Genomic DNA, 19,438 nt, shown 5'->3' with positions numbered 1-19,438 from the left:
TCTTCAGCGATGAGAGTCGCTTCTGCCTTGGTGCCAATGATGGTCGTATGCGTGTTTGGCGCCGTGCAGGTGAGCGCCACAATCAGGACTGCATACGACCGAGGCACACAGGGCCAACACCCGGCATCATGGTGTGGGGAGCGATCTCCTACACTGGCCGTACACCACTGGTGATCGTCGAGGGGACACTGAATAGTGCACGGTACATCCAAACCGTCATCGAACCCATCGTTCTACCATTCCTAGACCGGCAAGGGAACTTGCTGTTCCAACAGGACAATGCACGTCCGCATGTATCCCGTGCCACCCAATGTGCTCTAGAAGGTGTAAGTCAACTACCCTGGCCAGCAAGATCTCCGGATCTGTCCCCCATTGAGAATGTTTGGGACTGGATGAAGCGTCGTCTCACGCGGTCTGCACGTCCAGCACGAACGCTGGTCCAACTGAGGCGCCAGGTGGAAATGGCATGGCAAGCCGTTCCACAGGGCTACATCCAGCATCTCTACGATCGTCTCCATGGGAGAATAGCAGCCTGCATTGCTGCGAAAGGTGGATATACACTGTACTAGTGCCGACATTGTGCATGCTCTGTTGCCTGTGTCTATGTGCCTGTGGTTCTGTCAGTGTGATCATGTGATGTATCTGACCCCAGGAATGTGTCAATAAAGTTTCCCCTTCCTGGGACAATGAATTCACGGTGTTCTTATTTCAATTTCCAGGAGTGTATTTCACGGTAAGACCGGGTGAAGTCAAAATCAGCAGTTAGAGTTCACATTTCGGATTACCAACAATTTTAGCAAATGCAGGCAGGTATCACCAGTAGGGGACACAATGACGGTTATAGTCAGGCACTGATAAACTGGCACAGGTCTCGTATTATTCCATATATTGATTACTTATGCTCAGCAGACGCGAGCATCCTCAGATATTCATTGTCCTGTTGGAAACATGTTAGAGGTTTGAAGGACCGTCTGGCGACGTGATCAACACAAAATGCTGTGAGATGGATCCAGCCAAGCTTCTGAGGCTTCAGTACTGAGGTAAACATCTATCATCACGGCATCTAAGCTACTGGTCCAGGTATTTTTGTGACTGTATCGCAGAAGTGCGGGTTGTTTCCTGGAAGTTTAGCTAAAAGTGGCTGCTGCTGTTCCTCCTTGACCCCCTTTTAAACACTACTGCAAAACCATCAATTTCATCATGCTGGTTTACGCCAGTGCCTGAAAGCTGTTTCTTATCTACAAAGACTCTTATAATTATAGTTTCCCCGAGACATTTAAGTCTCATCTTTATCTGCGATAATTCTGGAAGCTGAAGAAATGAATTAAAATTTGTGCCACGGCCGGGGCTCGAACCTGGGTTCGAATCCCGGCCGTGGCACAAATTTTAATTCATTTCTTCAGCTTCCAGCATTATTGCACACAAAGACTCTGTTTTAACGGACATTGTCATCTTAGTGACGACATGTAACTTATCAAGTCAATTAGTTATTTGCCGGCCGCTGGTGGCCGAGCGGTTCTGGCGCTACAGTCTGGAACCGCGCGACCGCTACGGTCGCAGGTTCGAATCCTGCCTCGGGCATGGATGTTTGTGTTGTCCTTAGGTTAGTTAGGTTTAAGTAGTTCTAAGTTCTAGGGGACTTATGACCTCAGCAGTTGAGTCCCATAGGGCTCAGAACCATTTGAACCATTTTTGAATTAGTTATTTTGTTGTAAAAATCGGGGCAAATGCCTCTTTACTCTAGGAATATTATCATTTCCGTCACCTCCAGAACACACAAAATTAAGAATCAGTTTTTAGTACTTAACAACTATTAAGGTGTTCTGATTAATTCTTGCCTTTAATCGCGTCTTCTACTTAATTCTAAGAAGTCTTTGATTTTACACTCGGTATTACCAACCTTGAACCACGTGTTTCGAATCCCGACGATATATATATATATATATATATATATATATATATATATATATATATATATATTTGTTTTTTTTCAACGTGTGGAGAGTAGAGGGTGGGGAGATAGGGTCTTATAGTTTAGGGACACCGGTGCCCTGCGTCGTATTTCAAACCGTACAACAGTGACTCGTAGAATGATGGCATATGACGCTCATAATGGTGTTTTGTTCATCTGATAGGCACGTTAAGCTTAGAGGCCTCTTTCAATCCACAATCAGATTTGTGCATACAAACTTTGCATTTTACTGTCGGATGCAACGAATCTAATGGCAAACCACGTCCAATGTCACTATGACAAGAAAACACTGCATGCCTACATAGCTTCACGCTGAAGCTCACCATTTAGTGTGAAATTGACTGATTTTGATCGCTGCTGGCTCTCTTTTATTTGACTCACCTGCGGACTGCCTCACAAGTACAGCTGCAGAAGCATTTTTATTTTGTGGACAACTCCGTCGTTATTTCCTGAAATATTCTTCCGGTGTAACTGTCTCATGAAATAAGCAGAGTATAATCGCTGTTTAGATGTCATATCTCTTGACGCGGATAAGTTGTATCAGCGTAAGGTTAATATGCGTCCAAGTAAATACTAAGAGAGTATGAATGTTTTGTGCTAACACAGATGCCTTGCTTTGTGTTTCTTAACAGTTATACCTCTGAATCTAGTAGAGGCATCAGTAGGCGCATCAATGAAGGATATGTCTGAGGCGATACTGGCAGTTCTCTGTGTGACCTGTATTTCTGACGTAGGCCTTCAAAATACAGGATTCTGATATGAAGTTTATGGGCAACAGTTTCAGACTCAGTTCTCCTATCTCTTCAGTAGTGCGAAATTAGTTCCAAAACTCTGAATTTTATTTTAATTTTAAATTTAACAGAATTTTTAAAAAATAAGGTAAACTTTTTTTTTGTATCATGAAGATCTGTCACTTGTTACAAAGATTGTGTCGTAAACGTATTTGAAGTAGTAGTAGTAGGTTCACTATTTTTCTCGTGAATGTATCGCTTTCGCTGCAAAGAAAATTATTATGTTCCACATGTGTACGTCGAACCTGTTATCCATACTGGTATTTGATCCTCAACTGAACATCGTTTCCTGCTGTTGAGATTGTTTGACGTACTATATATTCAAGCGCTTCTGACAGCCGATAATATTTGCACTAGCATTTAACTCGGACTAGAATATGTTTTCTCATGTAAGTGTTGTAAAACAATCACGATATATTATTGTGACCTGTAACAGGAAGTAAATCTGCCCGAATATAGAAAGAACTAAAATTCTTCTCGTCAATAAAGAACCGTCAAAGTACCTCTGCCTGTGTGTGCTTCTTTTACATAAACTGCAGTTCCTTGGAAAATTCGAGTGTGCTATTTGGGACACAATTCAATCAGCGTCAATCTACTTCGCTTGCTTTAAAATTCCACTGTGCGATGCGTGCTCTTTGCTTTTCACTTTCCATATTCAGTCATCCATTTGCGATAGATGCATTCGATCAGTAATCACGTCAGTGTAACGCAATCATCAGGTTAGTGGACTGCAGTCTGACAGTTGGTTTGTAGGCCGACATGATACAATAATATTTACTGCTGTGAAATTATTTTTAGGTAAATGTCAGTTCTCATTGGTTTTTGCTTTAGTTTTCTCATCGCGCTAGAGATGGGCTTAATGACCGATACTGGTTCCACAAGACTTCAAATAAATATTCATATTACGCAGCCTCAATCGATATTGTTAAACACCGTACAGGAAACAAAACCTGATAAAAATGTCGGAGTAGAGTAGGGGACGTACAGTCGAACAGAATTTTACATATACCCGAAGGTCAGAACTACGGCGGTAAAACGGCACCAGCGACAAGCGCGTGGATGTGTATTCATTTAACCCGAATTTCCAAAATCTAATTCTTTAAAATACCTCCCCCCCTCCCCCTCCGTCGTAGTGAATTGTTCTCGTTGTACCCTCTCCAGGTTCATGGTTGACGCTACATATTAGTCATTTATGATCATAATCATCATCAAAAACATCATTACCATGGGGCGTATCACGAGATTAAGCGATGAAAGTTGAGTTGTCACTCCTAAGAATACATTACGCGCCGAAGTCTATATCCCGTATCCCGACTTAGCGCGGCAACGGACCAAGGAAAATCTAGGCTCCCCTGCTCAGCCGATGTTTCGTGGTGCACGTATTGATTCTGCTTTAACTAATGTTGCTGCTGAAGTTGGACAAGTGTGATTGACTATTGGTATTGTTCGTGTTGATTCAGCTGTCCGTTCTTTGGCAACAAGTGTGGAGAATTTTCCTCCTCTTGATGTTATCGCATACAGGACTTTTGGGTGGTTGATATGGGGATGGGGACCAAACAGCGAGGTCATCGGTCCTATCGGGTTGGGGAAGGATGGGGAAGGAAGTCGGCCGTGGCCTTTCAAAGGAACCATACCCGGAATTTGCCCGAAGCGATTGAGGGAAATCACGGAAAACCTAAACCAGGATGGCCGGACGCGGGTTTGAAACGTTGTCGTCCTCCCGAATGCGAGTCCAGTGTGCTAGCCACTGCGCCCCCTCGCTCGGTAAACACGACTTTTATGGTAACCCAGTCGTATGCCGCTACGAGAAGTGATGTGTCTGCTAATTTTTTTATTGACAAACATTTGTCTGTATGGACCCGCATTGTGTGTAAGCTTTCGGAAGATGATTCTGTATCAGTGTTTATTAGAGATCATTGGTACTGTTATGAAGTTCAGCTCTGTAAGTGACATGATCGTGTATAGTGTTATTTGATCTGTAGCGTCAGCCATAAACAGCCCAAGGAACCCTAAATTTTTTCTCAGACCGCTGCCGCACTAAGTTTTTGACTCCGGCGGGTAATGTATTCTTATGGGTGACAACTTCAACTTCCACCGCTTAATCTCGTCATACGTTATATGATGATGATGATTATAAATGAATGATCTGTAGCGTCAGCCATGAACCGGGTAAGGGTGCAACGAGAACCATTCACTTCAAGGGCGCAACAGTTCATGGGGTAAGAGTATTTTTTAGGTTGGGGGGTGGGCTGGTGGGTATCATAGTAAGGCAGTCGACATGTGGTACTGTAAGGTGCAATGTTTATGATAATGAGAACTAAACGCCAAGTAGTTTAATTTGTACTACATAATGAGAGCATGGACATTCACCGGAGTGGCCGAGCGGTTTTAGGCGCTACAGTCTGGAGCCGCGCTACCGCTACGGTCGCAGGTTCGAATCCTGCCTCGGGCATGGATGTATGTGATGTCCTTAGGTTAGTCATATAAATTTAAAACATTTTTATTATTATTGTTGCATATCGATTTGAATCACAGAATGATCATCTTGAGAGCAAGACTAAGTCCTGTGGACTCTTACCTGCTAGTTGCCATGTTTTTCACGATAAACACCTATGATTGAAGTTGTATTTTGTGCATGACTGTATGATTCCACAGGACTTAGTCTAGCACTGAGGATGATCACTCTCCGATTGAAATCGGTGTGCAATAATAATAAAACAGCGGTTTCAAATTTATACCACCAATGCTGGAGTTTCCCTTCCTTGCAATTCTTGTATGATCCTGGTGCACAAACTTCCTCATGGAATCTGGTCTCAGGGTACAGGTAAATAAAGAACTATAACCTAAGTCTCCGACGAAGAGGAAAATATTTTAAATTATAAACACTTGTTTTCTCAAATAGCATTTTTACTGTAAATTCTCGAAATTGCTTTCCGCAGTTTCACTACAAAGTTGATATCCTCGAAGAAGTACTTGGTTCGCTCTATCGAAAATTTCTGGTGTGTTTCAAATGAAAGTCTCGGTCTCAGACCAGTTTTTCGCAGCTGTTGACTACCGTGCAGTCGTCGTAGTTATACAACGATTCATTTCCGGCCTTTGTTATACAGAAATTTTGCCCCATGCCACGTCCCATGCAATGCTCTGGCCCCACTTTCAGTTTTCTTTCCAACACTCTATGTAAATTACGTCCTTCATTCAGTAAATTCAAGATTAGATTAGTACTTGTTCCATAGATCATGAATACGACACTTCGTAATGATGTGGAACGTGTCAGGTTAATAAAAGGTGTCTATACAAGATATTACATTAGACGAAATATTACATGACACTCAATATTTTTAATTTTTTTGTGGGGGTTGGGAAATTACCCACTTACTATATCCAAAAATTCATCTAATGAGTTGAAGGAGTTGCCATTAAGAAAATCTTTTAATTTCCTTTTAAATGCTATATGGCCATCTGTCAGACTTTTGATGCTATTAGGTAAGTGACCAAAGACTTTTGTGGCAGCATAATTTTCCCCCTTCTGAGCCAAAGTTATATTTAACCTTGAGTACTGAAGATCATCCTTTCTCCTAGTGTTGTAGCCATGTACACTACTATTACTTTTGAATTCGTTCGGATTGTTAATAACAAATTTCATAAGTATATATATATATATATATATATATATATATATATATATATATATATATATATATATATATATATATATATTGTGAGGCTACAGTGAAGATTTCTAGCTCTTTAAATAAGTGTCTGCAGGATGATCTTGGATGAGCTCCAGCAATTATTCTGATTACACGGTTTTGTGCAATGAACACTCTTTTACTCAATGATGAGTTACCCCAGAATATGATGCCATACGAAAGCAGAGAATGAAAATAGGCGTGATAAGCTAATTTACTCAGAAGTATATAGCCAAAATTTGCAATGACCCTAATAGCATCAGTAGCTGAACTCAAACGTTTCAGCAGATCCTCAGTGTGTTTTTTTCCAGTTCAACCGCTCATCAATGCATACACCTAGAAATTTTGTATATTCTACCTTAGCTACCGATTTCTGATCGAAGTCTGTATTTATTAATGGGGTCATTCCATTTACTGTGTGGAACTGTATATACTGTGTTTTGTCAAAGTTTAATGAGAGCCCATTTGCAGAGAACCACTTAATGATTTTCTGAAAAACATCATTTTCAATTTCACCAGTTAATTCTTGCTGTTGGGTGTTACAGCTATACTTGTATCATCGACAAAAAGTACCAACTTTGCATCTGCGTGAATATAGAATGGCAAGTCATCAGTATATCTTAAGAACAGCAGAGGACCCAAGACCAAACTTTGCGGCACCCCAGTCTTGATTGTAAGACATTTAAATTGTAGGACATTTCCAGCGGCAGATGTGTACTCTGACCACAATCTACCTGTAGATTAAAACTGAAGAAACTGCAAAAAGGTAGGAACTTCAGGAGATGGGACCTGGATAAACTGAAAGAACCAGAGGTTGTACAGAGTTTCAGGGAGAGCATAAGGGAACAATTGACAGGAATGGGGGAAAGAAATACAGTAGAAGAAGAATGGGTAGCTTTGAGGGATGAAGTAGTGAAGGCAGCAGAGGATCAAGTAGGTAAAAAGACGAGGGCTAGTAGAAATCCTTGGGTAACAGAATAAATATTGAATTTAATTGATGAAAGGAGGAAATATAAAAATGCAGTAAATGAAGCAGGCAAAAAGGAATACAAATGTCTCAAAAATGAGATTGAGAGGAAGTGCAAAGTGGCTAAGCAGGGATGGGTAGAGGACAAATGTAAGGATGTAGAGGCTTATCTCACCAGGAGTAAGATAGATACTGCCTACAGGAAAATTAAAGAGACCTTTGGAGATAAGAGAACCACTTGTATGAATATCAAGAGCTCAGATGGCAACCCAGTTCTAAGCAAAGAAGGGAAAGCAGAAAGGTGGAAAGAGTATATAGAGGGTCTATACAAGGGCGATGTATTTGAGGACAATATTATGGAAATGGAAGAGGATGTAGATGAAGATGAAATGGGAGATACGATACTGCGTGAAGAGTTTGACAGAGCACTGAAAGACCTGAGTCGAAACAAGGCCCCCGGAGTAGACAACATTCCATTGGAACTACTGACGGCCTTGGGAGAGCCAGTCCTGACAAAACTCTACCATCTGGTGAGCAAGATGTATGAAACAGGCGAAATACCCTCAGACTTCAAGAAGAATATAATAATTCCAATCCCAAAGAAAGCAGGTGTTGACAGATGTGAAAATTACCGAACAATCAGTTTAATAAGCCACAGCTGCAAAATACTAACACGAATTCTTTACAGACGAATGGAAAAACTAGTAGAATCCGACCTAGGGGAAGATCAGTTTGGATTTCATAGAAATACTGGAACACGTGAGGCAATACTGACCTTACGACTTATCTTAGAAGAAAGATTAAGGAAAGGCAAACCTACGTTTCTAGCATTTGTAGACTTAGAGATAGCTATTGACAATGTTGACTGGAATACTCTCTTTCAAATTCTAAAGGTGGCAGGGGTAAAATACATGGAGCGAAAGGCTATTTACAATTTGTACAGAAACCAGATGGCAGTTATAAGAGTCGAGGGGTATGAAAGGGAAGCAGTGGTTGGGAAGGGAGTGAGACAGGGTTGTAGCCTCTCCACAATGTTATTCAATCTGTATATTGAGCGATCAGAGAAGCAAACAAAAGAAAAATTCGGAGTAGGTATTAAAATCCATAGAGAAGAAATAAAAACTTTGAGGTTCGCCGATGACATTGTAATTCTGTCAGAGACAGCAAAGGACTTAGAAGAGCAGTTGAATGGAATGGATAGCGTCTTGAAAGATGAACATCAACAAAAGCAAAACGAGGATAATGGAATGTAGTCGAATTAAGTCGGGTGATGCCGAGGGAATTAGATTAGGAAATGAGACACTTAAAGTAGTAAAGGAGTTTTGCTATTTGGGGATCAAAATAACCGATGATGGTCGAAGTAGAGAGGATATAAAATGTAGATTGGCAATGGCAAGGAAAGCGTTTTTGAAGAAGAGAAATTTGTTGACATCGAGTATAGATTTAAGTGTCAGGAAATCGTTTCTGAAAGTATTTGTATGGAGTGTAGCCATGTATGGAAGTGAAACATGGACGATAAATAGTTTGGACAAGAAGAGAATAGAAGCTTTCGAAATGTGGTGCTACAGAAGAATGCTGAAGATAAGGTGGGTAGATCACGTAACTAATGAGGAAGTATTGAATAGGATTGGGGAGAAGAGAAGTTTATGGAACAACTTGATCAGAAGAAGGGATCGGTTGGTAAGACATGTTCTGAGGCATCAAGGGATCACCAATTTAGTATTGGAGGGCAGCGTGGAGGGTAAAAATCGTAGAGGGAGACCAAGAGATGAATACACTAAGCAGATTCAGAAGGATGTAGGTTGCAGTTGGTACTGGGAGATGAAGAAGCTTGCACAGGATAGAGTAGCGTGGAGAGCTGCATCAAACCAGTCTCAGGACTGAAGACCACAACAACAACAACAACAACAATTCTTGATTGTTCCCCAGTTTGAGAAATCACCAGTTTTTTGCATATTATGTGAACTGTTTGTTTCATCTTTCTGCACTCTTCCAGTTAGGTATGATTTAAACCATTTGAGCACTGTCCCATTCATACCACAGTACTTGAGCTTATCTAGAAGTATTCCATGATTTACACAATCAAAAGCCTTTGATAGATCACAAAAAATCCCAGCGCGTGACTTCCGGTTACTCAGAGCATTTAATATTTCTTTAGTGAAGGTATATACAGAATTTTCCGTTAAAAAACCCTTCTGGAAACCAAACTGACATTTTGTTAAAACTTTATTTTTACAAAGGTGTGAAGCTACTCTACAATACATTACTTTTTCAAGAATTTTGGATAAGGCAGTCAGAAGAGAGATTGGGCATCAGACGTATCAGAGAGATTTGACATCAGACGTATCCCCTTTTTTATGCAGTGGTTTAACAATGGCATACTTCAGTATATCTGGGAAAATACCCTGCTTCAGAGAGGAGCTACTACATAAGTGACTAAGAATCCCACTTATTTCTTGGGAACAAGCTTTTATTATCCTGCTGGAAATGCCATCAATTCCATGTGAGCTTTTATTCTTGAGAGAGTTTATTATCTTCCTAATTTCAGAAGGAGAGGTGGGTGGAATTTCAATTGTCAAATGGTGTGGGTAAGGCCTCTTTCATTAACTGCCTTGCTTCTTCTAATGAACATTTATATGCTATTTTCTCTACAACATTTAAGAAAATGATTATTCAAAACGTTTTCGACTTCCGGCTTGTTGTTTATCAAGTTTCCATTTGCTTTGATGGTGATGCTGTCATCCTGTACTCTTGGTTGTCCTGTCTCCCTTGTAATAAGTTGTTGACGCTGGGGTAGCAGCAGTGAGCAGACTGACTCTTGGTAGACGGCAGGATTTTTTCGTTGCAGTCATGTGACGTGTTGCTAATTTGGTGTGTCTGGTGTTGACAGGAGCTGGAGCTGCGGATAGAGACGCAGAAGCAGACGCTGCAGGCCCGCGACGAGAGCATCAAGAAGCTGCTGGAGATGCTGCAGAACAAGGGCGTCGGTAAGTCAGTCGCACGGCGCCGACCGCCGCCGCTGCCTCCCGTTCCTCGCGGCCGGGGCGTGTCTAAAACGTGCTGAAGCCGAGTACCTTCCCGCCGGGGTTGTTCCACTACGGGCTATGACCACAAGTACAACGACAGTTTAAATGAAACTGCTGCAAGTCGGTAGTTATACTCGAAGTCAAATCCGTTAATACAGGAAGAGAAGCGTAGGCATAAAGCACTGGATGGATTAGCCCTATTGGTATCTATTACTTAAACACTTGCCAGTTATAGAAGAAACATGATGAAGGGTTCCGAAAACGCCCTTGGTAGTAGGCTGCGAATGTCTGTGTCAGTATTGCTGACAGATAAACAGGTGAATTGTTCGGCTTCTTCCAGAGTAGGGAAAGCTCGTGAAAACTGCGCACGTAGAGCTTGAGCTGACTGTTGGTTCATGCGTAGCTTGACAGTGAAGCATCACTACAACCTCCACCATCATCTTCATTTTATTATACAGGTTGCTCTGACACAGTCTGAAAAGCTTGTAAGGGTGTTGCAGGATAGGCTGTGCTGAGAAATAAGTGTTAAGAAAAAATCCGATACTACGCGCCGTTTCCGAGTCAATTAGCACTGAAGTTAGCCAGACAGGCCCACCACATACAGTAGGTGTCAGTTGTTCTCATAGCATAGATGATAGCGCACCAGACTGCTCAGCCTTTGGCTCGGGTTCGATCCTTACTACCGTCCCATGTCCAATTTCTGTATCGCTCTTTCGTTCAGTTTTAGGAAACAAAACGAAGAACTTCTTTAGCGAAACCGTCTATGGCGGGCCACTTGGACCTGTGCCCTCAACGGCGTGATTGGTTAACTTCAATACTAATTCCACCAGCTGCGACATACTCGCGAATATGAACAGTGATCCAATACTGTCAATTTTTTTTTATTCCAGTGTTTGATCACAATATAAATTACTTTGAGGATGACCGGTTTCAGTCAGTATGACCATCTTAAGACCCGTTCTACACCATGTCCTAATCTGATAGAGCCGTAATGATATCGTCAAAACATATATACACTCAGCATAGCATCGTCACCTAGATCTAAAATATGGTGTAAAATAGGCCACAACGTCCGCAAAGTCATATTAAATTTTTTTCTTAACAATTTATTTCTCAGCACAACCTACCCTGCAACACTCTTACTCTTTCTGATGGCCCTGTATAATAAGATAATATACAACGAACGCATCGAAAAGAAAGTAGTAGAAATGAGCAGTGAAGCCACAGAAACAGTGTTTGAGTATTAGTATTTGCGGCAGCCGAAGGAAAACGCTGGATGGACAGCAAAAGCAATAAACGTTAGAATGAAAATGGGCGCGAGTGCTGTTAGTAAGCTATTATGGTTTTCAAAATTTAGCTCTTGATGTGTCTGAAACAAAAAGTATATAATCAGATTGTACTACCGATTTTGACTTGTGGCAGTGAGACATGGACGTTGAAAGTGAAAACCGTTCAAAATTAAGCTTGCGCAACGAGAAGTAGAGACAGGTAAGTTGGGAATTAACTAGGAGAAACGGGGAAACGAAATGGAATGCACCACGTAATTGTGACTGTACTGAATACGGAATGGCGTAAGTGAGACACGTAGCCGCCGGATAGGTGGTAAATGGTCTAAGAAAATTTTTTCTGGATTCCTAGAGGCAAGAAAGAACCCTAAATGGGAGTTGGATAGGTGGTGTAAAAAAATCATGCAGGAGAAACATGGATGCATGTAGCTGAAAACCATAATGCTTGGAGAAGTCTGGAGAAATGCTTTGTTCGGCAGTGATTGTGAAAATGCTGCTGCTGCTGCTGATGGTGGTGGTGGTGGTGGTGCTGGTGGTGCTGGTGGTGGTGCTGGTGATCCGCCTTATGGGATGCAACATTTCACTGCAGGGTTATGTCGCGAATTAATATTCAAAATCGCTTATTCTTAATCAAACATTCAGAAAATATGACCAGTTTCCGTGAGTTTAATGAGGTAATCAGCCAGTAAGAAAATACAAGACACAAAATTAAAAGAAACTCCTCCATTGGGACCAGAGGACAACGCCATTCCGACCGGCCGCCGTGTCATCCTCTGTCACGCATTCGGATGCGGAATGGGGTGGCCTGGGTCAGCATCCCGATGTCCGGCCGTCGGTCAGCTTAGCAGACGTTGGAATCGCTACGTCTCGTTCAAGTAGCGCCTCAGCTGGCTTCACTTGGCTGTGTGCACTTCATTCCAATCCTTCCATCAAGAAAAAATCCCTGACAATACCGCGACCAGAACCAGAGTCACAGGCATGCCAGTCAGACATGCTGTTCGTTCAATTTAAAACGGCGTCAGCTTTACTACACAAGCTACAGCTTTCGTTGGCAAGTAGACGACACATAATACGCCCAATTAAAGATTACTGTCGAGCTGTTCTTCTTCCGTAATACAAAGCCGCAATAAGAGGAATGATCTCGTTGAATAGCGGCCATGTGCATCAACTTCCATAGTAAATTTTGCAAGTGGCAAGGGGGCTCTGAAAAGCAATTATAACGTTATAATAAATTAGCTAAAAGGCTATACATTAATGTTACTATCACAGGAACTATAGTAAATTTCAATAGAGATGCTATTAAAGGTCTCTGCATAACCGGCTTCATTACGTTTTATTCATTACCTTTGCGTGGCCGCAAATAAAATCTCCATAGTCTTCTATATTCATCAAAAAAGCATTGTTAGTGTATTGTTCATTATAAGTGTCTTACTTTCAGACCCACTGCTTCCGTTGCAGGCGCCCACAAGTCACTTGGCGACATACTACTTGGTAGTCTCGAATGTTTAAGGTATTTCACTATGTAGTTAGAATTTTACGTACTCCCTCCAGTCTGAAGGATTATCCTGGAGCCATCTAAGAGAGTGTGTTAAACTGGACACTCCAGGAAAGATCTTCAAACAGTTTTTAAGCAGATACTAGACTCTCTCATCCCGACAGAGAAAACCGGATTCATCGGGTGGATCTTCTTTGGATGTTAATTGGATGCATGAAAAGTTGTAGAGAGGTTCACAGATCTTCCGTAAAATTAATTTGAGAGAATACATTACAGTATAATTGCAAACAAATTCATTTTACTCGAGAGCTTTTTTGTACAAGCTTATTCATACCGGTTAGTTACAATTAAAGTGTAGCAACTTACGAGGGTCTGGTGTTGGCTGTAATTGTCATATGACAACGAAACGTGGTAGATATGCTAATGCCGTAATGCGGAGCCGATTTACCCTGGGGAAAAAAACTAGTTCTAGTTTTGGCATCCCGGTGCAGATCTGGCGCTGAACACTGTTTGTATGACGGTATGAATCCGCGATGTCATTTGACAAGTCATAACGTGAGTGAACAGCATGGCTATTGAGAAGAGAAACTGTGCGCTGTTTGTGAATCTGTTTGGTATGAACGGCAGCAATGATAGTGCTGCACTGAGAGAGTACTGCCGTCTGTAAGGTCTGAGGAGAGACCCGCTATCATTAAATTGTTTAAAGGAGATGATAATGAAATTAGAAAACGCGGATGAACTTGGTGCGGCACGTGGAAGACAAAGGCTTCCTATCCCCGTGGAAGTTACTGACGAGCTTGCCCCTTGTAGTGCTAGTGCTCGTCCAATGTCGCGAGAATTATTCGTCACATGGCCAACAGTACGGAAAGTCCTGTGGTCTGTTTTGTGGTCTATTTTACGCTGGTATCCGTACGAGGACCAAATGGTGCAGGAGCGCAGCAACGTTCTGAATTCGCTCTTCGGTTTCTGGCACGGTCCATGATGTGGCCGGCCTATTCTCTATGGAGTGACAGGGAACATTTTAGACTACAGCGTACAGTGAATACATAGAACTGCTGGATTTGGGGTAGTGTTGTGCACGAAGAGCCATGGCACCTACCGTGTGTGACTGTGTGGTGTGAGTTCACAAGCACCTTTATTCACGGACTGTCCTTTGAACAGAATACACCCAGAGAGCCAGCCTGGTGTACCGTGACTTTTGCACGTTGGGAGACCTCTTGTACGGCATATGATTCCTGTTATTAAAGAGCGCAACTGTGTGGGAATCACTGTTTTCGTGCAAGGTGGGGCAACACCTCACATCGCTCGCCGTATGAAGATCTGCTTAATGCAACCTTAAACGAACGTGTCATATCCAGACATTCACCAGGATCGTGGCCTACAAGGTCACCTGATGTAAATTAATGTGATTTTTGGCTCTGGAGATATCTAAAAGAATACGCTTACCAGGGACTCGTTCGGTTTCTACCTGAGCTGAAGGCCAGTATATAGGAACACGTTGCTCTGATTTCAGCGGAGCTGCAGCGAGCGCTATTAATCACGTCGTTTTCCGGCTGCAGCGTCTCGTGGACGTCTTCGATGCTCAAATTGAACAAAATGTGTAACCAGCAGTTAATAATAAAATCAATATTATGCTTATCTCACTTGTTGGACCTGTGCAGCATACTACCCGTTCCTAATGCCATACATATGGAAACATTTCTATACATCTCTCTTATACCATCCGCTCCTAATGCCCTACATACGGAAACATTTCTATACGTGTCTCTTGCATTCACACCGTCAGAATTGCACTTGGTGGCCAAAATTGGAATTAATTTTTTAAGCGTAAGTCGATTCCGCATTAACGCATTAGCATATATACCAAGTTTCGGTGCCATACGATAATTTCAGCTCACACTGGACCTCTGTGAGCAGCTGCACTTTAATTATAACAACCCAGTAACTGTGGAGTAAAAAGCCCACGAAAAATAGGTACAGTTGTTCTTCAATTAAATCTTTCTCCAGGTTAGAGCGATACAAATAATTTACTTACTGCAGGCCTTGACTTGCTTACACTTCTATCTTCTCATAGCATATCCCATGTTCACATCTCACAGCCCATCGGTGACTGACCCAAGAGATGAAATTTAGAGGGAAATGTGTGGAGGGTGATACAGAATATGTAAATCTGCCTGTGCCACTATAACTGATCATATTATGAAGTTAAGCCCAGAGGGTTTTAGCGACGAACTTGAGTTTTAAACAAAACTGGTAAAGAAGTAACTTAATAACATTGTGAACTGTGGACGAAACGGTTATTACACAGCTGCATAACAGAAGTCTTCTGAAGTCTTGACCTTGACTCTATACTCGTCCTACATTTTTCCATAGTATTTGTGACAAATTATTTCGTATTTCGCCCATTCTGTATTGCTAATTAAGGTTGTGAACGATCTTGGGAATTAATTCATTCAGATTAAAATTCCTTGCAGAATTTGTAAATTAAACCAGGATAGATACAATTTCACGGATGCAGCACTTGTACCGTCTTTGCCCTCGTCAGAACTACGTTTTTATGCGTACACAGTCTTCACTGTGAGGCCCACTGCACTCATCGATCGTTCTATCGGTTCACAATTATCCTTCAGTTTGAAGTATCTCTGAATATCTGCTGCACTCGGAAGCTTAAATACACAGGCTGTAACGAAAATACACTGACAAACATGGATTTTAGAGGGTGTTTTGAGGAAAAATGGAGGGTAGGAAATCATCTCTGGAAATGTGAACTGGCGACGTTACAGAGGGTCCACGTTGCAGGGAAAAACTACCGCCGTTAAGACAGCGCTTGGGCAGCAAGCGTGAGCTGTGACGCTGACACCCTGGCTGCCACTGGGCTTCTTGGCACTACAGTGTTGTTGCGTAAAGTGTTCGCGCGTCAGACGCCGCTTAACGTTTCGAATACTGCACGTCCACTGCGAGGAGTTCGGCCTGCTGTACATCAGCGTTGCAGCCGAAGGATGGCCTGATGGCAGGCGACTTACGCTGCAACTTGGACGCCCTTTAGCGTCGCTGCGTGACATTTCCGGGAAAGGGGTTCCTCCCATCCATTGTTCCTCAAGACATCCTCTACAGCCACTCCAAGTTTGTTGGTATGCAGGATGAGTCAAAAAAGGACTTAACAACTTTCGAATGATAATAGAAATTTATTGAGGTAACTTGCAGAATTAGTAGACGTGTCATTTTGTAGCAAACGACCTCAAGTTACATATAAAAGTATCAAGTGCCATTTTGGTACGATGTGTCTACCATTTGTAATTGCGGCAAACATCCTACCAGTAATCAATTCTTCTTCCACTCGTTGCAGCAAATCGAGCGCAACTCGTGCAGTGGCAGCGTAGAGTCGGTTTTTCGGGTCGGCTAAATGCTTCGGTAGGGGAGGAACATACAGTGATTGGACCTTCACGGACATGGGAAGCAATTATCGAGGAAACACCGAACGTCTGTGAGGAAATTGTGTGGTGCATCATCTTGCCAAACAGTCTTTTGTGGAATGCCGGTCCCGCGAGGCGCATATCGCATTGATTTTTGTGGACAGTGGGCAAAGTTCTCCCTAACCTTGTATATAATCGTCAACACGCGGTCGACCTGGTGATTTATCATGTCGCAGTGAAGAACCCGTGTCAATAAAGTTCTTCTGCCAAGAGTAAATTGTAAACCTGCTTGGAGATTCTTTAGCGTATTCGGTGCGAAATTCACGCCGATCAGTTGTTTGCAGAGTTTTCTTTTCTTCACGAAACCAAAACATGCAGAGAGCACACTGTGCCCCACTGAAAGTAGCCATTGTAACTGTGCACTACGCTTCCGCTCCTGGTGGCAGAATGATGTACTGATGTACTACGTGAATCAAACTTGAGGTTGTTTGCTACAAAATGACAGACGTACCGATTCTATAAGTTATCTCAGTAAATTTCTATATAATTCCAAAGTTGTAAAGTCCTTTTTGACTCACTCTGTACTTTTGTTGCACTCCGCAGATCCAAATTTATGGAGCTCCGTTCGTGTTATTTTGGTGCTGACAGGATTCGTGGGTGTGAGATTCAGTTATGCATTGACTTTTGCAGTTGTCGTCCTCTTATTTTTCGTCACAACCCTCTCCAGTAACTGTCAGTCACGATCACTCAACACACAGCTTCGTCGGCGTTGTGGTTTAGCAGATGATGTTTTTCCGCCTTCCCTATATGCGATATAAATCTTCAATGCAGTGCCTCTTGAAAAATCAAACACTTCAGCTACCTTGGTTAAGGAAGCACTCTCCAAACGAGCACCAACAATTTGCCCACGCCTGTATTTACTTAGCTGAAATACAATGCGCTCCCCTCTACACAGAACTCTGTTCCGACCACGACTTAACACTTGCAATTTACTGAGGTCATTGCACAGGTTCCGTTCGTGATCAAATAAAACAGCGCCACCTGCAGGCTTGGATAGCATCTGGATTTATATTCAAGCATATTTTTCTCGCAGTGTTTCCACATTTTTGTCGAAGACCTGTATGTAAATTACGGGCATGCATATCTCACAATCTCACTAAAACAGAAAAAAACGCTAACTGGATTACAAACGAAATTTTGCTGTATAATTCGTACAGCCAGGATGCTTTGGGGCAAGTTTAAACTGCTGCGCCGCCAATAAGAGGAAGTAACGCATATGGGTCTAGCAACAAAACAAATACTATTGTCTCTTCACTTGCTTTCTGTTCCTTCGTTAATCTGACCGCTTACATACCCAGGTTTCTCATGCGTGTGGGGTGCTTTTGGTTCGCTATTTCATTGTAAGGGTGCGTCTGAATTATGCTACAGAAATTTGAAGACAAACTTCTGTACAGGGTCCATCAACAAATGAAACGGCGCTATACCCCGACTCTGAGGCACACAGATCGAAATGATTATTCGATCACATTGATGTAGATTTTTCGCAGTTTTCTTTTCGGCTCAAGGAAAGGCAGCATACGTGTGAGTGTCCGCTCTGGAGTCTTCCTCGTTTTCTCTAAATTTCACAATCGAGAAACAGTTGCTCATCATTGTGGAAAAGATTTTTTCTCCTTTACGTTGCAGTTCTTAAATAAGCCATATAACCGCTTCCTCACGGTGTAAAGCTTTCTGGTATTGTTTATATATCGCCAAAGGACGCTGCCATCTGTAATCACTCTACCAACAATATATTGTTTTTGTGGAATGTTATCATTCACCTCACGAGTGGAAATTCTCTTCCGATACTTCCTGATAGTGTTTTTAGAACAAAAGTTTATCTTCTAGGTAACATGAAATTCAAATTTTCTCAATCCATTGTGGAATAGACGAAAATTTCGTCCAACAATTACAGCGTGAATGGAGAACATACGCATCAGTGAACTGGGATTCGTTCCGAATTTTCATGTTATTTCCTTGGATAAATTTTGCCAGCAGCATAAAAGCCAACGAGTGTTGCAGAAATACTTTCATATACCAAACTCAATATCTGAATCAAAGAGGTTCGTAACTACTGAGATCTGGCACACACTGTAACCTGTGCTTGTAAATACACACTTATATTCGTTCTGCAGGAGTAGGTTTAATAATGAATAGGAAAATAGGAATGCGGGTAAGCTACTACAAACAGCATAGTGAACGCATTATTGTGGCCAAGATAGATACGAAGCCCACGCGTACTACAGTAGTACAAGTTTATATGCTAACTAGCTCTGCAGATGACTACGAAATTGAAGAAATGTATGATGAAATAAAAGAAATTATTCAGATTGTGAAGGGAGACGAAAATTTAATAGTCATGGGTGACTGGAATTCGGCAGTAGTAAAAAGGAGAGAAGGAAACGTAGTAGGTGAATATGGATTGGGGCTAAGAAATGAAAGAGGAAGCCGCCTGGCAGAATTTTGCACAGAGCACAACTTAATCATAGCTAACACTTGGTTCAAGAATTATGAAAGAAGGTCGTATACATGGAAGAAGCCTGGAAATACTGACAGGTTTCAGATAGATTATATAATGGTAAGACAGAGATTTAGGAACCAGGTTTTAAATTGTAAGACATTTCCAGGGGCCGATGTGGATTCTGACCACAATCTATTGGTTATGACCTGTAGATTAAAACTGAAGAAACTGCAAAAAGATGGGAATTTAAGGAGATGCGACCTGGATAAACTGAAAGAACCAGAGGTTGTACAGAGTTTCAG

At 41.9% G+C, this 19,438-nt stretch overlaps 1 protein-coding gene across 1 annotated transcript in view; it reads left to right on the top strand.

Moving 5' to 3' along the window:
- Positions 1-19,438, top strand: part of LOC126262257 (centrosome-associated protein CEP250-like) — a 490,208-nt gene that overhangs the window by 286,430 nt on the left and 184,340 nt on the right. The window contains exon 3 of the mRNA XM_049958743.1: positions 10,310-10,406. Within this exon, the coding sequence (XP_049814700.1) occupies positions 10,310-10,406 (97 nt within the window). The remainder of the gene's footprint in view (positions 1-10,309; positions 10,407-19,438) is intronic.

Source organism: Schistocerca nitens, chromosome 6 (assembly GCF_023898315.1).
Source record: "Schistocerca nitens isolate TAMUIC-IGC-003100 chromosome 6, iqSchNite1.1, whole genome shotgun sequence".
Classification (NCBI taxonomy): domain Eukaryota; kingdom Metazoa; phylum Arthropoda; class Insecta; order Orthoptera; family Acrididae; genus Schistocerca; species Schistocerca nitens.
This window is presented reverse-complemented; position numbering and strand designations above follow the sequence as displayed.